This window comes from Dreissena polymorpha, chromosome 5 (assembly GCF_020536995.1).
Source record: "Dreissena polymorpha isolate Duluth1 chromosome 5, UMN_Dpol_1.0, whole genome shotgun sequence".
Classification (NCBI taxonomy): domain Eukaryota; kingdom Metazoa; phylum Mollusca; class Bivalvia; order Myida; family Dreissenidae; genus Dreissena; species Dreissena polymorpha.
Window position 1 is genome coordinate 3,830,979 of NC_068359.1, and position 27,236 is coordinate 3,858,214.

At 40.8% G+C, this 27,236-nt stretch overlaps 1 protein-coding gene across 1 annotated transcript in view; it reads left to right on the plus strand.

The window, feature by feature from the left end:
• The window catches only part of LOC127881275 (uncharacterized), a 146,025-nt gene extending 119,219 nt beyond the window's left edge, over positions 1 to 26,806 (plus strand). Inside the window, 21 exon segments of the mRNA XM_052429021.1 lie at positions 44 to 335; positions 660 to 780; positions 1,059 to 1,293; positions 1,763 to 1,917; positions 2,326 to 2,860; positions 3,400 to 6,432; positions 6,899 to 7,198; positions 7,353 to 7,426; positions 7,695 to 10,280; positions 10,765 to 11,008; positions 11,152 to 11,258; positions 11,448 to 11,906; positions 12,962 to 13,058; positions 13,619 to 14,066; positions 14,428 to 14,543; positions 15,153 to 15,471; positions 15,869 to 21,108; positions 21,284 to 23,527; positions 23,827 to 25,017; positions 25,404 to 25,595; positions 25,794 to 26,806. Coding sequence (XP_052284981.1) covers positions 44 to 335; positions 660 to 780; positions 1,059 to 1,293; positions 1,763 to 1,917; positions 2,326 to 2,860; positions 3,400 to 6,432; positions 6,899 to 7,198; positions 7,353 to 7,426; positions 7,695 to 10,280; positions 10,765 to 11,008; positions 11,152 to 11,258; positions 11,448 to 11,906; positions 12,962 to 13,058; positions 13,619 to 14,066; positions 14,428 to 14,543; positions 15,153 to 15,471; positions 15,869 to 21,108; positions 21,284 to 23,527; positions 23,827 to 25,017; positions 25,404 to 25,595; positions 25,794 to 26,014 — 18,209 coding nt within the window. The 3' untranslated portion in view covers positions 26,015 to 26,806.
• The last annotated feature ends 430 nt before the right edge of the window (positions 26,807 to 27,236 follow it).

Sequence of the window (27,236 nt, forward strand, 5' to 3'; positions counted from 1 at the left end):
ATACCAGGTGTTCTTATTGGATAAACAACTGTTACGTTTTTAGACTGGGTTGGACCAGACTGTGACATCAGCTGCACGGATAACCAAGGCTACTTTGTTGACAACGACGATGGTGATGTCATCACCTCTCCAATACTTCCGCAATTCAAGTGTGTAGAGGAAACTTCAGAAGGCCTGTACATGGCATGGTTTGGATACAAGAATGCAAACCCGAATAATGTTTACATCACATCCTCCAGTGAAAATGCGTTCTTTTTCGGGGACAACTTGGCAACTGACATTACCACACCCACTAAGTTTATTCCTCAGACAGTTGACTATGCAGTCTCAATTGGGTAAGATAATAATGTTTGTGGTCTTATTGAGCACATTAAATTCTTAAGTATGACAATACATTTGTATACATTTTGTAAAGTTGTTTTACCACAGTTGTAAACCGCTATTTAATAAACAATTAATGATTATGAATTAAGATTATGTCCAAATCAACTTTATTTAGAACTACATGTTATTACCGGTACTTAGAATCATTTTATCACTCATTATGATCAGCATTTATTTTGCTTTTGAAGTCACATCTTAGACCTGCACTTTAAAATTAACTTATTGACTCATGTTTTCTCTTAAATATTGTATCATTGATGTATGTAATTTTACAGCCCTATGAACATGACAGAGCTGAGTTTGTACAGCTGGCATATCTACGTACTGTCACTGGGTAGCACACCTCAGGTGGCCAATGTTAGCTCTCTGGGAGTGTGCTCCTCCAAACCCAAACTGGTGAGACACCCCTTCATTGAAATGAAAATCAATATGTGTCTACATGCAGTTACATAATGACACAAGTTATTGTTTTACTTAAGTTTAAATGACAACAGAAAACCAAAGTTTTTCTGGGGATTTTTTAGAGGGGAGAGTTTGGGAGAATTTTGTATATGAACTGTGTTTTGTGTTTTTATTAAACAATAATCACTAAAATAAATATTTACCTTAATGCATTATCGGTTTAAAGGAATACACATTTTCTTAAAATTTGCTATCAAATCCTTTCTTTACAGACTGCACTGCCCGTTGTGAAGGGTCGATGCGAGTGTAACCACGGTTACTGGGGCCCTGCATGTGTGAACCAGTGCCCTGGCGGTGGAAACAACCCTTGCTTTGGCAAGGGCACATGCGACAAGATCACCGGAGCGTGCACTTGCATTCAGGGTGCAAACAAGACCGTAAACTGCGAGACATGCATTAGTGGGTGGTTTGGTGATGACTGCAGTCTTGTGTCAACTCTCAGACATAGTGAGTACACTAAGGCTTAGTTAATTTATCCAGTTTTAATTGTTATGATTATCACAGTAGGGTTTAAGTTTTCTACTGGTAGCCAATTATGTTATCAGCAATTTTTATACTAACTGAAAACTATTTGAGTATTTTTGTCCCCTACCGGTGAAACTGGAGGGGACTTATGGTTTGCGCTCTGTGCGTCAGTCTGTCTGTCAGTCTGTCTGTCTGTCAGTCTGTCTGTCAGTCCATCACACTTTTCTGGATCCTGTAATAACTTTAAAAGTTCTTCATATTTTTTATGAAACTTTAAATATGGACAGATGGCAATATGGATATTATGCATGTCAATTCGTTTTGTTCCTACGTCAAAAATTCCAGTTGCTATGGCAACAACAAAAAAAGACAATCATGGAGTTTCACCGGTAGGGGAACATATTGCTTGGCAATCTCTTGCTATTTTTAATCCCCTGTTTTTGTAATACAGCCTCCAATGCTGAGTGGTATACTGGCATGGTGTATGGCTATGGAAGCTTCCAGACCTATGACGGGAGTAAGTACGAGAGTAACAAGGTGGGACAGTTCCTGTTATCAAGGGTTACAATGGCAACATCACAGCGGTTGGATGTCCACATTGTCAGGGTAGGTTGCCATTAAAATTGGTTTAAATATTTTTATGTTTATAAGTGACATCATGCAATCTTAACAAATATGCATACACTCATATTTGTGTAGGCTACAAGTTACATGAACACACACAAGCTCCCTAAGAAAGAAAAGCAATTTAGAGACTGTGTGGTGGCCCTTTTGAAAATAAATTTTATTTTTTGATACTTATTAATGATCTGAAGGATGGCAGATAGAATATTTATCTTGAAATAACCATTCAACAAACCAACCAGAACTTAGCTTTCAAGCTGGAAAGTGAATTTTTTAACATGATTTTTTCTAACATCTTAGTACAATACTCCTTCTTTGTAACAATTCACCATACATTATCTCAAATTTAGTTTTCAATATAACAAATGCCTGCTATGCCTTTGTTTCCAGATGTCTGGTTCCAACCTGGTCCCAGTGTCAATGACCAGCGCAGTGGGCTTCAACATCAACGGAAAGAAGCTTGTCATCAGGGCAGATGACGAAGGTACCTCTGGCACTGTTACCCTTAACGATGAACCCGTTGCCATTGGCAGCAAACTTAACCTGGCACCGGAGGTCAACATTATGATGACTTCTACAACTCAATACAAGCTAACTGCGTCTACAGATTTCTATCTTACGATTGACATGAAGAAGAGTCGTTTGGATGTCTATGTCAATGCCAAGCAGTCTGTCTGCTCTACGGCTACAGGTTTATTGAGTTCCTGTGATGAAAATGAAACCAATGACTTCAAGACAAGCATCGGAAATGTTCTTACTGTTGGCAGTCTGGCATATCCACTGACAGAGACAAGCATTGAGGAGACGTTTGTTCCTTCCTGGCGTTGGGACGACAATATTTTCACCAACGTTATTCCCAAGTTCAACAACGAAGGAGGTGATACATGCTTAGAGATTCAGTGCCAGCTCAATGGAAAGTCCTGCAGTAACATATTTCACAGCAAATGCTATCACAGTAGAGCTGATGTTCTACTTAGACTCGGTAACTGGAAATGCAGCCACTCTCTGGTCATACAAGAACCCAAGTGGTCATGTGTTTTCACTCTTGGTGACCAAGGATTTGTATGTTGCATATTCAGTATTCAGTCCTGATGAGAAACTGTACAAGGTGTCAACCATGCCTGTTCAACTTGATACTTGGTACCAGCTTGCATTGGTTTGGGAAAGCATCAGTGCAAAAGTCTCAGTTGTACTAGTGGGAGAAACCAAATCCTAGCAACAATGCCTTCAACATTGATGCTAATGTAAAGGGAATATTTGCACCGGGTGGAAAATTCATGCTGGGTATGACACACAACTTCAATGACTATCCGTTCAATGGCTACATTGACAATTTTATGGTCTGGAAGACTGCAGAAACCAATGATGACATCATTACACGGGCCTTTGGGTATCAAATTGCATCCGAGCAACCTAATCTGTCTTATGTATGGAGATTCAATGAAGGCACTGGCTATTCTGCAGCCGATAGTAGTCCCTACAATGTTCCATTTAATTGGGAAGACGGAAACTGGGCGAACATACAATGGTCAGTTTGTACCTACAAAATGGAGTACCCATCAGCTACAGATATTGTTGATGTTCTTGTCGATGATCCTCCACCAGAGAATGTTGACCAATGCCGCAAAATCATCGAGAGTGTACCAAACATAGATCTTTTGGGAGAGGCAGCAAAGCACCAGTATTACCAAGAATGTCTTTTGACAACAATTCTGACCAATGACACCAAAGCTGGAGAAGAAGTAGTAACACCTATAACAGATACTCTGGAGCCTAACAGGACATCTCCTGATCATCCGACCACCTCCCTGTGCAATGAATACCCAGAAACGTCAGATTACTACGGCAAAAATTGTGATGTGTACTGTGTCAGAGGGGCAGGTGACTATAACGTAGAGGATAATCAGTGCCACTGCAGACATGGATTCTATGGTTACGGATGCTCAAAGACATGTCTTTATGCTCGTGACCAGATCTGCGGAGGAGGAACTTGCAATAAGGTCACTGGACAGTGTACTTGTTCTTCTGAGAAGTTTGACCCCTCCAAAGGCTGTGAGACATGTGCAAGCGGTTATATTGGTGTTGACTGTTCATCTGTCATGGCAGTTATACCTTCAACATTGTCAACATATACAGCCACATGCTTTGGACAGGGCCACTGTGAAATGTTTGACGGACAAATGTTTGAAATGAGGAAGTCTGGTGAATATTTGTTCTTCAAGAAAGGTACTTCATTGGTGGTCTATGTGCGCATGCGACCATGTGACTCCTGCAAGGCATGCATTCAGCAGGTATGGTTTAAACAAGGTGTCAATGACTTCACAGTGAAGGTCCCTCTCTTGATCAATGATCCTCTAATATTTGAACAAGATGGAAAGCCAGTAACCATTCTGAGTCTTGCTTCACACACGGTCAATGCCCAGGCCACTGTTACCTGGGTTGATAAGGTCACTTTGGAGTTTGTATTTGGCACGGTGAAAATTGCCATGTCATATGTCGAGGACACATCATATCTTTCTGTGACGGTGAAGACACCATGCAATTCAAACGACATCACTGGAATGCTGGGTAACTGCAACCACAACAAAGATGATGACTTCAAAGATGCTTCCGGATATTCCGTCAGATATAGTGATATCAGTAACGATGTCATTGACAACAAGTTTACAAAGTATCTTCAAATCAGCAGTGCAGTTGCCAACAAGTTTGTCTACACGTATCCAGGTGTTGCTCTAACCGAAGTCAAGAGTATGTCACAAGGATTTAGCGTGTTCATCAATGGAAGTGGAGCAATGACACCAAGGGCTCCTACGGACTCCTTTTACTCAAATGCACCTTTCAATGTCTCTGTTGAAGCTAGGGTGAAAGTGCTTGGAACAAGTGGCCTAATCGTAGGATACTACAAACTTGGATCCCAGAACAAATTTAGTTTGTATCTGGTGGGCAGAAGGCCAAGGATTCATTTGTATGGGCAGATTTTTGACACTGATCATGAACTTGAGGTGGATGTATGGTATCATATTATAGTGGCGTTTGATGTGAAAAACACGTTATTTGATATGTCAATTTATAAAGACGGAAAACAAGATTTCTATGCGAGTTACACTGCTGCAACTGTAAGCTTCCCACCGGAAGGAAACTTCTTAATTGGCAATTGGGAAATAACACCACCACTTAATTTTGGTGATTACATCGGTCTGATAGGTGAACTAAGAATCTGGAATATCTATCTTGACAAGAAGAAGATCTACACTCTGGTGAGTGATCCAGCAGTGACAGGCGTTACTGGGCTGGTTATGCAGTTCAGATTCCCAGAAGGACTTGGTATCAACACCTACGACTCCAATAAAGGAATTCCAATGAAGTTCTCAAGTTCTGGAACAACAGCATGGATCATATCTGACAAGCAAGGAGTCCCGATGGATACTTTACCATGCCTTGCTCCAACACCAGACGCAGAGCGCACGGCAGAATGTGAGGAAATTTTTGCTACAGATTCTATAACTACAGCTTGCAATGCACTTGGAACTGATACCTCTTCATTCTTTTTAGACGCATGTAAGAATGATGATGGATATGTGCCAGCCCTTTCCTCCTACGTTGGCCTTTGTAAGAATGTTCTCCAGCCTCCTACGAGTCCAACAGATGGTCTGTGTGATGATTACAATAGTGAACACTATGACACTTTCTGTGGACACATGTGCATGCAAGGAACACCTACAAGTGCTGGTTGTAAGTGCAATATTGGCTACTGGGATTGGAACTGCGCACAAGAATGCCCTGATCGAACCTCTGGTGGACTGCCATGCTTTGGAAATGGGGCTTGTGATGTTGGCTCAGGAAATTGCATTTGCAAACCCGGATATGATATATCTACCAACTGCAAGACTTGTGCTGCCCCATTCACTGGGGAATTCTGTGATGAATTCGAAGTTGTCTTGCCTCCTCCTCCAGGTTCTAAGAATGAAACAACAGGTGATGGCAGTGGTGGTGACACTGGCAATGGAACCAATACAGGTGGTGGTGATACTAGGTGGAACAGGAACTGGTGGAACTGGAACTGGTGGTACCTGGAACTGGAGGTACTGGAACAGGAACTGATGGTACTGGAACTGGTGGTACTGGAACAGATGGCACTGGAACTGGCACAGGAACTGATGGTACTGGAACTGGTGGTACTGGAACTGGAGGTACTGACACAGGAACAGATGGTACCTGGAACAGGAGGTACAGGAACAGGTGGCACTGGAACTGGTGGTAACGGAACTGAAACAGGTGGCACTGGAACTGGTGGTACCGGAACTGGTGGTACCGAAACTGGAGGTACTGGAACAGGTGGTACCGGAACTGGTGGAACAGGAACAGGAGGCACTGGCACTGGTGGTACTGGAACTGGTGGAGAGGATCCGAGTGGCTCTGACACCAATGTAATCAGGACCTGTGCTGTATATGGATCTCTCAGTGCACTGTCATTTGACAGTATTGGATATGCAGTAGGTATAGCAGGTGAAATGTATATCGTAAAACCATTTTGGAATACATTCCCAGAAGTGAAGATGCAGTCAATCAAGTGTGGAGTTAGTATATGCCTGAAATCTATTCAGATCAAGTTACAAGACTGAAACTATTCTTGTTGACGGAACATCACTCTTGGTAGAAGAACGTGTGAAGCTAAACGGCGCTTATGATCTGTCTGGAATGCAGTATTTTAATTACCTACAGACCTCTGTTGATTCACTTACCATTTCTAGAGTGAAAGGTTTGGTAAATGACTTGATAACTATGCAAGTTTCTTTTAATGACAAAGGATACATTGGAAACTTCATATTAAAGACCAACTGCACAGAATGCTCTGATTACTCTGTATGCAGAACAAAACCAGATTTTAAGACAACATTCAAAACAAAAGATCCAAGTACATACAACAGCACTCTGGTTCCTGTTGATTCACATTCCTTGCCAGATGATCCAATAGAACCATCAACAGAGACCAAGTACACATACACATTTGGAACAACACCGGGTGTGCTGACCCCTGGTGGAACAGTGACGACGCTATCAGGCACTACAACATCAGGCACCGGAACTGGAGACACTGGTACTGGCACAGGTGGAACAGGAACTGGTGGTACTGGCACAGAAACTGGTGGTACTGGCACAGGAACTGGTGGTAATGGCACCGAAACTGATGGTACTGGCACAGGAACTGGTGGTACTGGCACCGGAACTGGTGGTACTGGCACAGGGGGAACAGGAAGTGGAGGTACTGGCACTGGAGATACTGGAACTGGCGATTGGTGGTACTGGAACTGGCACTGGTGGAACAGGAGGGACCGGAACTGGTAGTACCGGAACTGGAACTGGTGGTACTGACACAGGAACTCAACAACCTGTTGTTCAGCCTATTGTTTGTACAGGTGACTCCCATACAAAGGTGGTTTCTCCTGTGATCAACGATGTGTTTGACCCAACAAAGACTACCACAATATCTGTAAGTATAAAACCTGAGGGTAACAGCAGCACTGGAGGAGTTTTCCAATACGTTGGGGAAACAACCTTCACAGTTTTCTTAGAAGACAATGAAATCAAGGTTCATGCTGGAACAGATGTCATAGGCACTGGTATTTCCTGTGAAGCTGATGAATGGTGTGACATGACCTTTACCTCTGATCCTGACACTGAAAAAATGACTCTGTCTGTGGTGAATCCTTCCACTGGACAAACGGACATTACTCCACCTCCTACCTCAATATTCACAACTAGCTTCATTGTTACCCAATGAGTGTTTCGAGGATGGTGGCAGATTAGTGATGGGAGGTCCCACGGGTGCTTTTGATCCAACTGTTGGTGTGGCCTGCACGGGCTCATTCTCTGGTTCAGTTGAAGATTTCTCAGTATTCATTGATGGAGTCTCTGAGCCAGCAGTTCAGTACAAATTTGACGATGGTCAAGGGCGTGTAATTACCGATGTCTCCGGCAATGGATTTGACTTAATTGTGAATGATCCATACAACCTTGGAAATTCTGGCTTTGATGTCTCCACCCTTCCTGCTCCTGGCTTGCCAACAGAGCTGACAGCTGAATTCACTGATGAGGCATCGGAAAAGGAGGCTAAGGCCTATTGTTCATCACTGTTTAACAACCCACAAATTACAAGTGCATGCTCTGCACTGGGTAGCTCAGTAAAATTTGTGTATGAAAGCTCTTGCATGGATTTGGCTGCAAAACTTGGTAAAGAAAGTGGCATAAGTGCACTGGAATCTTATACACAACTGTGCAATTACCAACTGATTGATGATGCCACAGACCCTACCACTCAAACGCCAGATCAGAACCCAACTAGGTTCCTGTGCACCATTGATCCAAAGCTGGCAGGCTTCGTTGGTCCAAACTGTGACATTCCGTGTGTCAATCCTGACTTGAGCGATACATCAGTGTGCAAATGTGCTTCGGGCTATTTTGGCATTAAATGTGACAGCATATGCCCTGCAGGAGTTAACAACCCATGCAGTAACAACGGTTTATGTGATGCAGTCTCTGGGAAGTGCTATTGCTCGATCAATCATGCTGGTTCTGATTGTTCTGCTTGTGCGACTGGTTACTTTGGGGCAAATTGCACTGTATCTGTTCAACAGCCCTCGAACAATACACAAATTGTAACTAGCGTTTTGAGCGGTAACAGTTTCTTGAAAACACCTGACGGTGCTTATGTGCAGGTTAATAACAAGGACTACCCAATAGAACTATATAATGATGGCAATGTCACCATTGAAGTTCAGAAAGGTCAGACTGACAAGTACCAAAGCGGTGTCAAGGCTGTTGCATTCTCCATTGGTAGTCAGAATGTCACAATATATCCTGCTGAGGATGGAACTGTGAAATTAAATGGAGAAGAGGTTAGTCTTGGATCAATAAGCTTGCCAGGTGGTTACAACATTACAAAGACTTCACAAGAAGTAATCACTTGCACTGGGCCCAATAAGTTCAATGTGGATGTCACTATAAACGACGATAGCATGGGTGTTATTATGGATGTATCTAAGACAGCATGCTCAAAGGCAACTGGCTTATTTGGGTGCAAGAAAACTGGAACTGCAAGTTCTTGTGCGGATGATGATATTTCATGTCTCGTTAATGCTATTGGTCTGGCTGCAGCAGTGAAAACATACAATCTGACAGAAACAGAAATAAATAATTACTTTATCAATGAAAGTATGCATTATGACGAGTCAATTTTCAGTAGCACTGGAGAAGTACAAGTAACTGCAGGAACTGCTTTAAAGATTGAAAATGGTGGCTCTGTGTCTTTACCAACTTTTAGTGGTGAAATGCTTGATCTAAATAATACAGATTACTCTCTTGAAGCTCGACTCAAATTCCAAACATCAACTGATGGAACAATCTTGAGCATAGCAAATGATAATGCCACTTTTGGTGTGATTTGCAAGAATGATAAATACTTTGTGAAATATGGTGACTACGAATATGCTACAGATGTACCAGTAATCAAAGGCGAGTGGACCAACATCGGCACTTCGTTTGACCAAATAACAGGAGAAACCCTGTTCCATGAAATTCACGAAAATGGCAATACAGTATACAAGCAGATTAATATGTCTGATTCAATTAGTAAGTATGGTCCCATCATGGAACCAGGAAGCACCCCCATGGTTGGCAAGTGGCAGAACATTTCACAAACAAACCCAACAGAAGCCCCAGAAGCAGACACTGGAAAAGCCCCGCCTGTTTTCATTGCAGACAGAGTATTGGTATGGCCAGTATTCAACAATATAAGCGACTATGAAAATAATTTCAAATCAAACATGGACAATTCAACATTTTCAACTATCCCAGGACCAAATGCAGATCCTTCAGTGCTGAACAGTAATGTTACTGGATCCACAAGTGGAACTGGACCGACTGGTGGAACAGGATCTACAGGAGGTACTGGATCAACTGCAGGCACTGGAACAGGATCTGGTGGTACTGCAACTAATGGTACTGGCACTGGTGGTACTGGAACTGGAGGCACTGGTGGTACAGGAACTGGAGGTACCGGAACTGCAACAAGTGATACAGAATCTAGGGTAAAGCCAATTATGGGCTTCAATTTTGATGAGGGATCAGGCACCTCTTTAACAGATTTTTGTGGAGGCTTGCCCGGGTTTGTTGGATTTGATGGTAAATATACTTTCATAGACAGTGATCCACCGATAACTACAGATGGAATACCAGATCAGAAGGCCAATGATATCATCCCAGCAGCTGTTGACCCTAAAATGAATGAGACCTGCAATACAATAAAGAAATCCCTTGAATCTGTGTGTGACAAAACACTTGCAGAGGTATCATATAAGAGCTGTTTATCTGACTCGCTCATGAGTGGATCTACAGACAATTCCTTTGATACCGCCAATGCAGCTGGAAGTGTATGTGCTGCTGAGAAAAATCTTATCCAAAATCCTATAGATCCGTTATGTAACATTTTTGGTGACGGACCCTCTGCAATCAAAGGTGGTTCAAAGTGTGACATGAATTGTCCATTTGGAGTGATAAAGCTTGATATATGCCTATGTAACGATGGATACTGGGGAGCCGAATGCTTTGAGGAATGTCCAGGTGGCCATGATAACCCGTGCAGTAAGCATGGTACATGTAATGTAACAACTGGTATCTGTGATTGTCATCAGCAGTGGAATGGAGACAAGGCCTGCAGCTCTTGTTCACAATTTTTCTCAGGACCAAACTGTGACATGTTCAATTCTGATCCAGATGTCAGTGATTACATGACAACACCACCACCTGCTATTGATCCAAATGATGATGAAGGAACAGGTGGAACGAGTACAGGAGGTTCAGATGGTGGAACAAGTGGTACCGATGGTACAGGAGCTGATGGCACAGGAACTGGTGGTACTGGAACTGGAGGAACAGGATCTGGTGGTACTGGAACTGGGGGTACTGGAACCTGGAGGAACAGGAACTGGTGGTACTGGAACTGGTGGTATCGGAACTGGAACTGGTGGAACCGGAACTGGAACAAGTGGTAATGGAACTGGCAATGGAACTACCAGTACAGGGTGGTACCAGTGGCGGAACAAATAGTACCTGGAGGGAATAGTGGCAGCAGCGGAGGGAGTGGAAGCAGTAATGGAACAACATCTGCGGTACCAAATACAACTGCAGCCCCAGTAGGAGAAACTGTTGTTTGTGTAGCAAGTGGCAAGGACGGATCATACAGAATGTTCAACACCAAGGCAAAACAACTGGACGAGACGTTTGATAAAGTTGTGTTGCTAGAGATGACCAACTTCAGAATGTTGGTAAGTTTAAGTAGACCTTTTGATTTTTGTTTTCTTTTGTTCAACTTCTTATTGTGTTTAGAAACTTTATCACTTAATTTCTCCTTTAGATACTTGTATCATTTAAGAATAAGACATTTTTTGTGTGAACTTGTATGTTTATGTGAGTATCTGATTATTGCTAATGTTGTGGTTTATTTCTTGCTTTAGATCCGACAAAACAGTCTGAAGAGACATGGTGAGAAGATTGTTGTAATAGATAAAGTTTTTATTACTTACAAAATCCAAACCATCAACTTTGAACTGGCGTATGGAAGTGACAATCGTGCCTCTGAGAGCGACAAACCAAAGTCTAAAATATATGTAGGTCAAAACCTGCTTACGGAGTGGAAACAAGACACAAAGGTGGACAAAACCGTTGGTCAAGTTGTCTTAGAATCTATTAATGCGAAGACCATCGCAGTGAAGGTTGCAAATCTGAGTCTGACAATAGAAATCACCAGAGGTGAAACTTTTTTCAAAATAAGGACTGTTTTGACCAATAGTTTGCTGCCTCACAGCGGACTGTGCTACTGGGTGCCTGATTCAATTAGCAAGGTTGCACGTGCCGAGTATGTGCAGTTCTCCGCTCCCAATACAAAACTGAAGTCAGCCAAGTCTGGGACTTACGTAAGTGCATCTGCATATATGGGACTTATTTATCATCTGATCAACCATAGCACAAACAATTATTTTGAGTGTATTGTTCAGTCATTATTATTGATTGGTTGATGATTGACGATTTAAAGTACTGATGCATCAAGATTAAACCATAAGAAAATTCTTTTAGATTGTAACATTCAATTGAATGAGAAGTATAATTTACTATGCTGATCTCTGATAAGGAACTCTTGTCAATTAGTAATTTTACAACACTTATTAGCTCTACTGGCCATAGGCCAGAAGAGCTTATGGGATGGCATGGTGTCTGTCTGTCTGTCTGTGTGTGTGTGCGCGTTAGACTTTCTCTTGTTTATCCGATAAAGTCCACATTTTTCATCCGATGGGGACATAGTGTTTCCGACAAACACATTTCTTGTTTGTTTACATATAAAGTTTTATCCTTTTAAAACTTCAACGGATGTTTTATATCATCAAGGGCCAGAACCCCATTGAGAGTGAAGAAAATTTGTCCAACTTATTGTTGAAAAGGAGCCATTTGAAGTTTAAATTTTACATTTCTTCTTGTTTATGCGATGAATTTCCCATTTTGGGTCTGTTTGATTAAAACTTAATCAGATTGTTCATACTATCAAGGGCTTGAGCCCTATTGATTCCAGCCAGTAGAGCAATTTGGGCCCTCATGGGCCTCTTGCTTGTGTTGTTTGTCACTAGGCAAATCAGACAGCAGCATGTCAGAGTGCTCTCTTAAAAATATATGACTGAACTTGGTCTTTGCCATTTTAAGTAACATTTGTAGGTTAAAGTAACATAATTTCTCGGAAATATGTTTATTTATAGTTGATTCTCAAAAGTCACAACCATAGCCAAAACAATTTAATTGAAAAATTAATTAATCACCTTAAATCAATAATTTTTAATATTCACAACACATTATGGTTGCGTGCAAAAGCTGTTACTTTCTTAAAAGCTTTTGTTATGTATGTTTATGCAGATTCATAATAAATTAATAGAGGCATCATTGCATAAACACTTTTTACACCAGTATTTATTCCTTTATGTAGTGTGAAGTTGGCATAGACTTCAACAACAAGGATTTCTTTGACTCCACCAACACTGAAGAGTTGGAATCAGGCTTTGCAGTGTGTTGTAGTGATGCAAGTAAGTTTAAAACAAAATTGTTTAAAAAAAAGAAGACCTATGTCTGATTTGTATTGATAAACTGCTCACTCTTGCATGTATGAAATCAGCAGTAAAAATTAGGGATGGAACAAATGGAATATTCAATTATTCACTTGAATGATTGTTCATTGAATATTTAAACACAATTCGAATATTCAAATGTTATGCATTACTTGTAAACAAATTATTTTCTAATAGAAGAAACACGTGTAAGTAAACATTAATACATTTTTTACCAAACATTGCACAATTTTATTCTCAAACTAAGTAGGATACTCAATATACAGCCTGTATGTACTTAAACAATTACATTTAATAGGCAATTAGTAATAACCACTTTTGGTAACAACAAGTCATGCTTGTATTATATTTTTCCTTAGTTTATGCAAATTTTTTATTGTAAACTCTAAAATAAGCTGTGTAACATGTATTTATGTACATCATGTGTAAACTGACTTAAAAGAAGGATATTTTCTTGTTGTCCATGTTTTAACAAGTAAACATGTCATGTTCAATTTGGGGCATTGTCTTAATTTCAGGTTTTGGTGGCAAGAATTTCCAGTTGTTCGATGGTGAGGAGATGACCACTATTTTCTACCTGAAGACATGCACGAAATGCCACGGTGTTGTCTTCTCGTACATTTTGCCTCAATCACCACCCTTCAGCATTGATTACACAAGCGCAGGGTTAGAGTTGTCACACGGACCACAAATGACCTACCCAACCGGCATCAAGTTGAAGGACAACGTTTGGCACATGATCGCTCTCACTTGGTCGCTACGGCTCAAAGAGCTTCAGCTGGTCGTATTCTTCCAAGACAGGGGACCAACTCCAGACGTTTTTAAAATTAATCCTTTCCTCAAACAGCCCTTCAAAGCGGGTGGAATTCTCTCTCTTGGAAAGTTCCAGATCAGCTCTGTCGTTCCAAAATGGCAAAAGACGGACAATTTTGTGGGCTGCTATGACTCACTTGGTTTCGCCTTTGTGTAAGTGTGAACTGAAAATTCCACAGAATTCATATGGATTTTCTGTACACTCAGTTATACTAATGAAATACCCCATCTGTATCTGTAAAATGTTTGCTTAACTATTCAAATTAATGCAACACTTCTTCAAAATTCATAGTTAGACTAATAAAATATGCACCTATTTAAAGGACACTCGTCAAACAGCAATAAGCATGTATTATATTAAAAAGTATTCTGTGATTTTAAATGTGTGAATATGTCTGGTAAATATTTTTATAAATATATTCCGGAATTTCATAAGAATGTCTTTAATCAATATTGTTTGTATTGGTATGATATCTAGGTGAATAAATCAAGGAAATATAATTCATTTATTTAGGGCGGCAAGTGTCACCCAGCTTCAGAATCTTTACCAGAAGTCGCCAAGCAGTGTGAAAACATACTTGGGTGCCTCAAAGTTCTTCTATTATGACTTTGATGAGGACCCTTACACAAGTAAATATATAATCTTAAATAAGATTTTAGTGATGTTATTAACAGTTGCATTTTAAACTGTTATCTTGAAATTGTATAATTGTATATTGATCTGGTCTATATCTCTATAAAAAAATATGTCAGTGAATATGGTTGTTGATAAAAATGCACTTTATTGTAATCGACTCATAGCAATATTAATTAGACAATTTCATGTCATTGAATTTTTGTATAATTCAATATGCTTGTATTTGAAGTTAGTAATAGTAAGCTTTATGAGATAATTCCACCTGTATGAATTTCATGCCATTTTTATTCCACTCAATATAAAGAGGTGAAACTCCAGCTGCTGTAGCAGTATTGAATTCTCATTATAAACAATTAGTTGGTCCTTTATTTAAGGCAAGGCAAGTGACCAATTGCCAAAACAGCACAAAACAGCACAATACAAAACAACATACATAACACATAAATAAATAAAGCTGGGGTCACCACCTTCGAACGGTCAATGCAAAGCATTGGGGGTTTAAACTGGTTTTAGAGCGCTCAACCTCACCCTTGGCCCAGCAATATTCATTATACATTTAAGTGTGAATAAAATTAAACCTTATAACCTCAAAACATTTTCAGCTAATGGCGAACTGGAGAATGATCTGACACAGAGTCAAATCACTGTCATGTTTGGAGGTAAGCGGTCAAGTCTGAAGCTGGAAAACACAGCCCCACTCAAGACCTGTTACCAGAGGACTTCTGACGCACCCATCAAGAAGCCAGCCAAAGATTCATACACAATTGTTGGCGCCCGTAGACGCAGAGCAGTTGAAAGGGAGATTACCCACTTGATGAATTTTGTTGGTCATGGGGGGCGAGCCAAACGAGCTGTGGTGTCCTACGACTATAATGCATTCTGTGACCGAGTGTTTACCTCATCAAAGAGTACATTGGCTAAGTATGTATAGTTTAGGATATTCCCATTCATCAGTATTATAATATAATATTTTTCATTCAATTACATCATCAGTATAATATACTGTTTTTTTATTTTATCACTCTAATAGTGATCAATAGTGAACTTATAATTTGTTTAAACCAAAAATCAGTATTAAATAATCTTGGTATTGCGTCTCTAAGATAGTGTCACATTCTATTTTATAAACTTTTGCTCATGATTGAAATTTAATGAAGATTTGTAGCAGCAGCACGTTGTTTGTACTATAATAAGCACACATATATGGGAGGAAGAATATAATTTCTTAGTAGTGTTTTCAAGCATGCATTTATCATTCAACAGATAAAGTGTCGATCAAGATTTACAATTTTTCTCTAACTAATTTCCATTCTTTCAGTTTATGTGGACAAACAAAAATGCTACCTACAAGAAGTTTGGCTCTCTGGGAATGTTACCATGCCAACGGTGACGGAAACGACATTGCAGACTCAATCACTGGATTTGCTACAGACTGCGAAGCAGCACTACATCTGACTTCCTACCCAGCTAAGCAAACATGCATGGAATTTGAGAAAGACTTCAACCTGTATCCCTTCATGGGCGAGGTATGCTCTCCGGAATGCGCCTTTGGTGGCATAAAGAGCTCATCTAGTGCCTGTTTGTGCGATAAAGGCTTCTGGGATGCATCATGTAGCTCAGTTTGCCCTGGCGGTGCTACAAAACCATGCAGTGGTTTCGGATCATGTGATCAGAAGACTGGAAAGTGCAACTGCCCAATCAACAGAATGGGAAGTGATGACTGTAGTATTTGCTCGAACGGATGGTACGGTGCTGACTGCGAAATAACAGACAATGCACAAACCTCAGGGGCGACAACGTTTATGACCATGATGGGACAGCTTGGAAGTGCATACACGCTGGATGGTTTAACATACCAAGTTAAAACACAGGGAGAACTTCTTCTGCTGGCCATATCGAATAATGTCATAATCCAGGGCAAGTTCATGACATGCTACACTAATTTCTCCTGCATGTCTTTCCTTGCTGCTAGAATTGGCGACAATGCTAATGGTTTTGCAACAATAACAGTACAGTCACAGCGTTCATACAATTCAAAGCCATATGTATACATTAACGGTGATTACACATCACTGGATACAACATCATACTTTAAGGGTTTCACTGTTAAACGGTCAGACTACTTTGAAGTAACTTTAACTGTCAATGATATGGTCACATTTATTGTTCGAACAGTTGGACAGTACCTGTACTTCAGGGCAGAAGTTGATCAATCATTCATACCAAACACATCGGGTCTCTTGAGTGGTAACTTGTATACCCTCACGTCTGACAAAATTGATCATCTGTACAACGCTCAGTATACAGTATTTGGCGTTTGCTCATCATCTGCATCAGACCAGACAGTGTTAGCAAGTGAAAGCTCAACAGTTCTTGCGTTGAATCCATATACACAGGAATTCCAAAACTCGACTACTATGGACATTTCAAGGTTCAAAGTACAAGACTGTGATAGAATTATCCATTATCCAAGTGCTGACTATGAAAGCCAGTCAGTTGGAGGTTATGCTTTATCATTTAATGAGGCAAGCTTTTTCCAAGATTTCTACATCGATACAAACAGATACACAGATTTGACATTTGAGCTACTCGTTAGAACTCCAACTGCTAATGACAGCGGAGTATTGTTTGCATTTACAAGTGATAATGCCTTTTCGATAATAAGTGGCAATTCATCAATTGAGCTGCACACATACATTAACAACACTGATATTGTTTACGATACAGAAATTGCATTGAATCAAAATGAATGGAATAAAGTGTTATTCACATTCGAGACAACAACCCGAGAAGCCTCGTTGTATGTGATTTATGCAAACGGCGCAGTTTCGTCAACAGATACAACATTGTTCAGCGACATCTTCAGCAAGTCGGGAACGCTGTCAATTGGCCACTGGAGGTCACCCCCTCATGCTGTGCAGTACAACCTTCAGTCTTCATTTACGGGAGATATGGAAAACTTCTTGGTGTGGAATGTCATTATTGACAGAAGTCAAGTGTCCCAGCTTCACCAGATGAATCCTGCTCTAGCCTCGTCCACGCTGATTTATGCCCTGCAGTTCAACGAAGGTGATGGTGGAAAGACGTATGACAGTATTACCAGCGCTGAGGTGAAACTTCCATCTTACCCATGGAAATCACCAGAATGGATTGTTTCTGACCTATCATACATCAGTGGTGACCTTGCTTTTTTGGCATTCAGCTTTTTCACAGAAGCCAAATTAAAAGCTGAAGCAGAAAACCTCTGTGGAAATGGAATGTTCACCGATAAATGCACAGGTATGAACAATGCAACGTTAGAGTCATACTATGTGACCTGTATGCAGGCTATTGCTGTCACCAAACAACTTACGTCTGGTTATAACGTGGTACTGGACGCTTACAAGGTTTGCTCAACACAGAACAGCTTGGAGGCTAGCAATGTCTCTGCATACTGTGACTCCATCAGTGATGACAATAGGAATGCAACAGCGTGTGCCTCATCTTGCCTATTTGGAATGTCATACAGCAATGGAACATGCTTGTGTTTCACAGGTTACTATGGAGACAAGTGTGACAGTGCTTGTCCTGGAACCTCGGACAGCCCTTGTAGCAATCATGGAACGTGTCTGTCAGATGGAACATGCAAGTGTGCGTGGAACTGGAACGGAGATGCAGCCTGCTCAAGCTGCTCAAGTGATGCTTCTGGTGATATGATTGGTCCAGACTGTACAATACTATCAACATCATCTTTGTCTAGTACATCCAGCAAAGTTGGCGCTGTATCCAGCAACGGCTATTTCATGACGTTCAATGGACAACAGATTTCACTTACTGGTCAGACTGGTGCCTTCATGCTGTTTAGCTCTGCTAATCTCGGTGTTGATATCCACTTGTACCAGGTGAGCTGTAACTATGGATCCTGCGTGGCAGCAGTGTCCTTGGAATCCGCCACAAGCAGCGTTGTCATCACTCCAGCAGGTCAAGGCTATGCTCCAGTCGTATTTAAGAATGGAGTAGAGATCAAACTGGATGACACAACAGTTAAAATTGACAGTAATATAGATGTGATACAAAACTCCCTGACAGATATAAGTGTCAGGATCACCACTCTTGGATCTGTTACTGTCCAGGTCTTGGTTCAAGAGCAGTTCCTGCAGGCCTCTGTCTATACTGCGCCAACTGTCTGCCAGTCGGCCACTGGTATATTTGGAGCCTGTGATTCTACAAGCAAAGACTACTCGTCAATGTCTGAAAACGAGATCACTGAATACATCGTCAAGAATTTCCGATTATCAAGTAGCGTAATACTAACTGCTCTTAAAGCTCCAGTTGGTGATGGGCAAAACATAACAGGTTATGCTCTGCAATTCAATAAGAATTCTGTAATGACACGGCCATTGGTTTACCCCAAGAATTTCACTTTAAATGGAGCAAACTTCAGTTTGTCAATGTACTGGAAACCATCTTCATATGGCGGATACATAATTTCCTATGGCAAGGATGTTGCATTTACAGTTCTCAACACTTCTCCATTGAAGATTCAGTATGAACAAAAAATTGTTGCAACGTCAATCACACCAACTTTGAATGAGTGGAATCAGCTAATTTTGACATTTAAGCGTGGATCAAATGGCACAATTGATCTCTACTTTTTTGATGCCAACTCTGATGTTACACATGAAATTGTTAAATTAGACTGTCCACGTATATTTGATGAAGGTGGTACAGTGATGCTTGGAGAATACATGCCAGCAAAGGAGTTCAAATACACCTACAACGTGGAGCACTTCATTGGCGTGATTGATGAAGTGTCTATTTGGAAGAATCCAATACCCGACTCCATAATCTACCAAGCAAACTTGCTAAGCACAAAGGTTTCCGGATTTTCGTCAGAGTTATCCCTACTTGTATCATTTACTGAAGGTGTTGGCACCGTAGCTTTTGATGAGATCGATGGTAACAATATGATACTACCAAAAGCACCATGGTCATCACCAAAATGGCTGGTTTCAGATTTAGGTCTGAAATATCTGAGAAAGCTGGAAAACACCAGATACACAACTAACCAGATTGACGGAACTGTTGAAACCACGTGCGCAGCATTCTTTGATGACCTAGCTTTGTCCGCAAGTTGTTCGAGAGTGTCTCCATTTATCCGATGGTGGTACAAACAGAACTGCATGGTGACAGCAACACTGTCCGGAAATGTTACAGATGTAACTATGGCAATGGTTGATTTTGCATCAGTGTGCAAGGTTACGGGTGGTTCTGAAAGTTCACTGTATGACATTATTTGCAAAATGAACTTAACACTACCAGGGTGGCTTGTACAGAAATGTTCCGGTTGCGCCTTTGGTTACAAAGAAGACGACAAGTGTGTGTGTTACTATGGTTATTACGGAGACAAGTGCCAATCAGTTTGCGCAGGTGGTGCTGCAAACCCTTGCAATGGACATGGTATATGCACTCAAGCTGGAACATGTCAGTGCACAGGGAGATTTGATGGTGCAAAGTGTGATGCTTGCTTGACAGGCTGGACAGGTGACAAGTGCACAATTATGAAACAAGCAGGTTTCAATCCACTTGGAAACAATGCAGAAACCTTGGTGGCCCAGGTAAATCTTCTTGGACAGCTGTCTATGTTTGATGGTGTCGTGGTAGATATGCCATTGAAGGGATATTATGAACTGATGTCTCTGGATGCCTTGGGCATTTCTCTGCACGGACGATTTGGTGTTTGTGAGTCATCGAATGCACTCCATAGCTGTCTTATTGGCTTTGTTGTCGAGCACAATGGAACGGAATATTACATAAGCCATGATGGCTATGACCAAGTTTCAAGCGTTCAAATAATGACTGCAGGTGAACCTCTGATGCTGTATGGTGAGCTTCAACTTGGCAACATTACCCTGGAATTGGAATCAAAAACCACAATCAAAATGAAGGTGGAGGGCTCAGATATGGTGATAAAACTGTCTTCAATTTCAGAAAGGCTCATGGCTACAGTTTCATTGCCTAGAGCTGAATTTGATGCTTACCAGCCTACCTTAGATGGCATTGTGACATCTTGCGACACAGCTGTGGCTGTAACTGCTTCCAACTGCTCCAGCGTTACCAGGCAAGCCATTTGCGATAAAACTCATAGCGTTGCAAGTGAGTGTGAATTGCCTCAGACAAAGGACTCACTGGCTGCATATGTCAGCAAAAAGATGTACACTAATCAAGCATTCATGGATATTGTTGAAAAGAAATACCTATCCCCTCTGGCACCCAACTGCTTAGAATACTCAAATGGCAATGGCATGACCGCGGCAGGAATAACACTACCATCAAGCGACTTTGCACTAGAGATGCATGTGAAACCTAAAACGAACGGTGGGGTCCTCATGACATACGACAAGGAAGGTGAATACCTAGTGTTGCTCAATCATGACGTGACCAATCAGCTGGTACTGCACACAGCCACCAAAAACTTCTTCACGGGTTTGAAACTCGCTCAGAACAAGTGGAACCAGATTAGTCTGGCATGGAGGGATGATGCAGGAGTAATGGAGCTCTATCTTGCCGACGATAATGGTAAGATATTTTAACTTAATGATATGAAATAATGTATATAGAATACACCATTTATTTGCTGACAGTGAAAGAAATATGTTAATAATGCATGTCACATGTTATAACATTTCTTGATTGTTAAAGAGACAATTGTGGGTATTACAATGATTGAGATCTTGGCTCTTCTTTGTTCCAGGTATTTCCACAGTGTATGCAGCTGAGGTCCCCGACCTGTTTGACAGTAAAGGCACGCTGACCCTTGGTCAAGTGACTCCTGGACTTACGGCCAGCATTGCAGCTGGGGACTTTAATGGTCACATTGACGAAGTTCGCATTTGGTCCAGACCACACAACCCTAACGTTATCACAGATAACTTCAGAGTGACTGTGACTGACATGACTGAGGATGTCTCGCATAACTGGAACTTTAATGAAGGCATGGGCTTATCAGCTTATGAGAAGAGTTCTGGTCAAAACTTTGTGCCCGTCAATGTGGAAAATGCACCAAAGTGGGTGAAGTCAGATCTTGATCTTGCAGTTGATGATGACCTTGATGCACCACAGATGACTAAACAAGATGCAGAGAATGCTGCGGCACTGGCCAATGCCCAAGCACAATGCGCAAACCTCATCAGTGAATTCTCGTTGAATGCGATTGCATCTGATATGAACACGCTACTTGCAGTCTATGAAGCGTTATGTGTTCAAGAGTTGATGAACTCCAACGACACAGATAGTGCTGCAGCAATCATGGTAGGAATGGCAGACTTGTATGGAGGCTTAACAAATGACACAAACAGTCCTATACAGGGCCTCTGCAATGTCCTAGATTCACTTTCCTTGTTCTTGGGAGTCAGCGGCAGCAACTGCACAAGCTGCAACTTCGGCAGTTTGGATGAAAGTGGCACATGCATGTGTTTGGATTCTCACTGGGGTGCTTCCTGTGATGACATATGTCCAGTAGGTAAACTAGGGGCCTGTAATGCTCGTGGTGTTTGTGACATACAGTCTGGAAAATGTAACTGTCACCCACGCCACTACACTGGTGGAAATACAGTTGAAGATTTCTGGAAAAAGTTTGTCAGTAAAAAGAGTATGGGTATGAAAGATGATTACACATGTGCCTCCTGCTCAGGAGATTGGGTTGGAAAAGAATGCGAGTTCTCTAAAATTACTCCTAAATCTACCACTGAGTTCACTGGCATGGTTTATGGTTCCTACTTGACAACTTTTGATGGCATGTCCTTATTACATGCTGCCCCGGGTACATACTCGCTATTCAAAGCCAGCGATGTGGAAGTTCAAGCCCTGTTTGAACCTTGCAAGGGAAACCACGCATGCCGTCTTATGTCTGAATTGGCAATAGCCAGTGGGACTACATTAGTTCACATTCAACATAATCCAGTAGGAAACATGTCTGTGGTTGTTAAACACAACGGTAAGACAGAAAAGATTGAGTACCCACACAATGTGAAATCCTATGGAAAGATCGATGTAGCTTGGAGCGAAGGGCCGTTTGTAAAAGTCCAGCAAGAAAGCATTAAGATTATAACGTATGATTCACCTATTGGTCTTATTACTCATGGTAGATTTCCTTCTAGTCAAGCTGGTGCAAACAATGGAATGTTTGGAAACTCTGCTAACAGCTGGTTGAAGACCATTAAGTGTCCAGACGACACTACAACTTTGAAGGAGGATGAGGTTACGTCTCAGTACGCCGGCAACTGCATTCGTGAGAACTACACGCCAAGCAAGAGTATTATTGATCATGAACTCGGATCAGAGGATATTACTTCAGCAGGTTTCAGTATGACAGTGCAGAGTGGTGGTGAAATTTCCATTGGAGGGTTTGATCTGCAGCAAGAACTTGCAGATTTCACTGTAGGCTTCTGGGTGAAGGTGGAAACCTTATCAAAGAAGCGTTCCATACCTTCCTTGACCATCATGACCCTTGATGTTGGCTCTTATCTTGCTTTTAAGGTTGATTCTGGTGAATTGGTCGTAGACTGGAATGGAGAATACAGAACTGATATCCTGGTGAGCACCGACAAATGGTATTATCTAGCTTTCACATGGGCAACAGATGGCAAGGCGTCAGTGTATCTAATCACAGAAACGCAAGTGCAGGTCAAAGATCCATTGCCTGATCTCATAAATACTGGGCTGAAAGTGAACCTAACAGGAATAAACATAACAGCTTCATCAACGGAGACTGTCACTGTTGACTGTGTGAGGACATGGAAAATCAAGAAGTCGCTAACAAATGCTGATGCAGATAGCAGGACATACTGTGGACCTACAAGCCCAACTGATACAGCACTCTTGCTGGCTATACCGTTCGATGAAGGGGAGGGTAATGAGACCACAATGACAATATACAATGAGGTTGTTGGAACTACAGCAGGGCACATCCTGGATAATGTTGCCATTAATCTGACAGGTATGTTTGTCTGCAGTTGTCCTTGTTGCTTTTGGAATTTTTTTAGTAAAATCTTCAACTGAAAGTATTATTGTACATTACTGCTGTTATTTAAAATGTTGAACAAAATGTTCAAACAACCCATTTTTGTTTTATGTTCATTTAAACAAACAGGAAGATACATTTTTTTCTTCATAATATGTTTTGTTTATATTATTGTATTTTGTTTTCATTTGACATTATATATATTGTTAGAATGTAATACCTTCTTATAATATGGTAAAATTTACTAATTAATAATGTGAATGTTTTATTTTCAGAACCTGTTGTCTGGAAGCCTTCTAATGCTCCTGTTTCTAGCATCAGCTCTCCCGGTCCATTGACTGTGTATCATCGCTCCAATACTCATGACTACACGCAGGCTGCGATCAACTGCTTAAGTGTCCTCGATAATGAGAACATCACTAAACACTGCGAAGTCCTGCCCAGTGGAATTCGCGACCACTTATTAGAGGCCTGCATTCGCGAGCATGACAGAGCTGGAAAAGAGGAGTCCAAAAATATAATGTACTCATCGTTGATCTTCTACTGTGCTACTGCCATGAAAGTAGATGAGTGTAAATTTAAAGGTTACTTCTATTTCTGTGATGAGACAGCAGAGGACAGCAGTGGAGGATTCCCCATGTGGATCATTGGTGTAGCTGCCGGAATTCTGCTTCTGCTCATCTTACTGATTATCATTGTGATTCGCTTGAAGAAGAAAAAGAAGGAAAACCAGGAGTTCACTGAACAACAAGATGAGATCAATCAACAATACCAAATGCTCCATAGTAAGAACACCAATACTAGGTTCAATAAATCTCGCCTGGCATACTATGACAACCGTGAAACATCCTTCGTGAACAGTGGCGCATCAGGTGCTGGAAGAGTATCTGCCTGGTCAAATGGAAGGGATTCCGCCATGTCGGACGGAAGGGCCTCTCAGAATACAATCAGCTCCAGATTCTTTGAATCTCCAATGATGTTTATGAGTGATGAACCGTCGGGACCAAACAGGGCTCGATCTCAGACACCAACATCTAGCCGCGGATTTTCACCTCTCAGTTTCCTCGGAAAGGGAACTGTCTCGCCAACCCCAACCAGCATCATGGTTGACACGCCTGGAAATGTGCCTGATACATACAAGAGCAAGAAGGATTTCACGGGGGTCAAGACAGAAGGCAAGGGCACTTTTTCAGCGGTGTCTAAGCTGCTGGACAAGGCACGCAAAGAGGCTCCAGCTGAGTCTCCTCACCCTGCCCCGCTTCAAGCATCTGCAGGTCCCAACACCTATCCCAAAGGCCCTATGTTTAAGAAGAGGGAATCTGCCGTCAGTCTGGCAAGCATCAACATGGCCAAGAGGAATTCTGCTAGCAGTATGGCCAACAACAGCTTCGGAACAACCAGCCCCCCTATGAGCCCCACTGACACCCAGGGAGATTTCATCAGCTTCTCTCCAACTGGTCCTTCAGGTACATTTTTGTCAACATCAGTTCCATTTGTTCATTAAAGTGTATGTCTTTATTTAGCCTCTTGCTTTTCTTGGATTTGCACATCCATAATTTGGCAATGTTGTTAGTACTTTCTGAAGTATTTCTGCTTCTTTAACACGTACTTGTTTAGACCGTAAATATACATGTACATGTAGTTCTAAGATGACAATATTTAATCCTGAAGTTTTATATGTTCAATTTATGTATGGACCCATTTTTAAATTTGAAGGTTTTAGAAGAATCAAATAGCACTTAAATGTTTTAGGTGAAGAAACCTAGAAATAGTTTTATGTTCTTTGAACCATTATGTCAGCTTCGGTAACTTGCTGCATGTGATAAAAGAGTTTAATTATTTATTTCTATAGGTGATTCATCCGGAGGGCGGAATGCTAATCTAAAGGGGCCTGTATTCAGACACAGAGACTCGAGCGCAAGCCTTTCAAGCCTGGCTGGAAGCAGTTCAATAGCTCTGGCCAATGACACCGTTGGAACTACGAGCCCACTATTGAGCCCTATTGATGAACATGGCAACTTCTTGGGTACCAGTAGTCAATTTGGTAAGTTTGTATACATATTTGAAGAAAAAAAACTGTATTCATTTATTTAGGATTTTTGCCATTCCGAGTGCTTTGACTATTTGACAGACCTTTTTTGTGAATACATTCAAGCGCCTTCCACTGTGTTTAGCATACTTTAGTACGCATGGATACAAGTAAAATTATAAATCTCATACCATATGGTCCCTTGCATTTCAGGTGGAGTGCTGAGCCCCAGACCGTCATTTGGAGCTGATGCCCCAACCTCCTTAACTGGAAAGCGTGGCACACCAAACGCAGCGTTCCTAGGTGATGGCAACTCTAGCTCAGCACTGGATGGGGAAGCGGCAGCACCCTGGAAGAAACTTGCTCCCATACCAAGACTTCCCCCACCCTTGTCACGGAAGAAATCCAATGTGGACGATTTAGATATGATATAAACACTTAATTTGTTACGACGCTTTTACCGTAAAATGCTTGCATTTAATTTCATATTAATATGATATTATTTTACATTCTTAAACGTGATATGTTGACTCAATTAATGAACAGTGTTAAAGTTTGCAACCATTTTAAGCCACAAACATGCAAACTATTTAAGCAACTATCTCCATTCCTAAAAGACTTAAGAAATTAAAAAAAAAGCTTATGTTAGTTTTCAAAAACATGTAGTATATATTTGATATGATGTTGGCCATGATATCACGGGATTTAAAATGCATTTTCTTTACGGTTATATGTTGTGCTTTTCTTATCATTTCTATGCACATCCGTTTTCTTATTTATACACAATATTTTATGTTGTGATGTTTGAATGTGGAATTAATATATTCTTGCAAAACACTTGAATACAGCACATGTTAAAAAGGGTTTGCTTATACAATTTAAAGATTTAATAATTCAAAAAATATTTTAAGATCAAAATGATGTAAAATTGCACGAGTGGTGAGCATTGAAAACGGGCTGCCGGTTTCAAAGCTTTCACTGCTAAGCAATTGTGTTTTTAAATGACCTTTCAAAATATTCTATTCAATGAATGCTTTATTGACTCATAGGATGAAATATTATTTTTGACTGTTCCAGTTTTTTTTTCACATTTGTTTTTTATTTATGAAAATGAACGTTAAAAATCTTTTGACCAAAAAAAATCCTCTTTTTTAAATATTTATATTTGCATGTTGTTGTTGTTACTGTGTGCCTTTACTATTTTCTAATAAACTATCTTTAAAATATTTTAGCAATATTTATTCTTTATACATGTACTTAGTACTTTACAAACCTGAAGACAATAAAACTCCATAATAACAAAACAAAAAGTCAATGCGTATTGTACTCTGTATCGTTACATAACCATAATTGTCGATCAAAGGGGTTTATAAAGAGTTCGAACGCATGAAATGAACTTGGTTGTTTGCATGAGATTCCAATCACTAATATAACCATACAGAAAGCATAAACAACAGAGAATTCGTAATATCAACCCGTACACAACAGGTATTGTAGTATTTAGTACACATTAAACCTTTTACCTCTTGAGAAACTAATGGTCAATACAGACAGAGGTAAAACATACAGCAAACAAAAAGACTTATGAGTACGCTAAGTTTCATGATAATATCTCGTGTACTTTTCGAGATATTAAATCAATTCCATTTGCCAAGT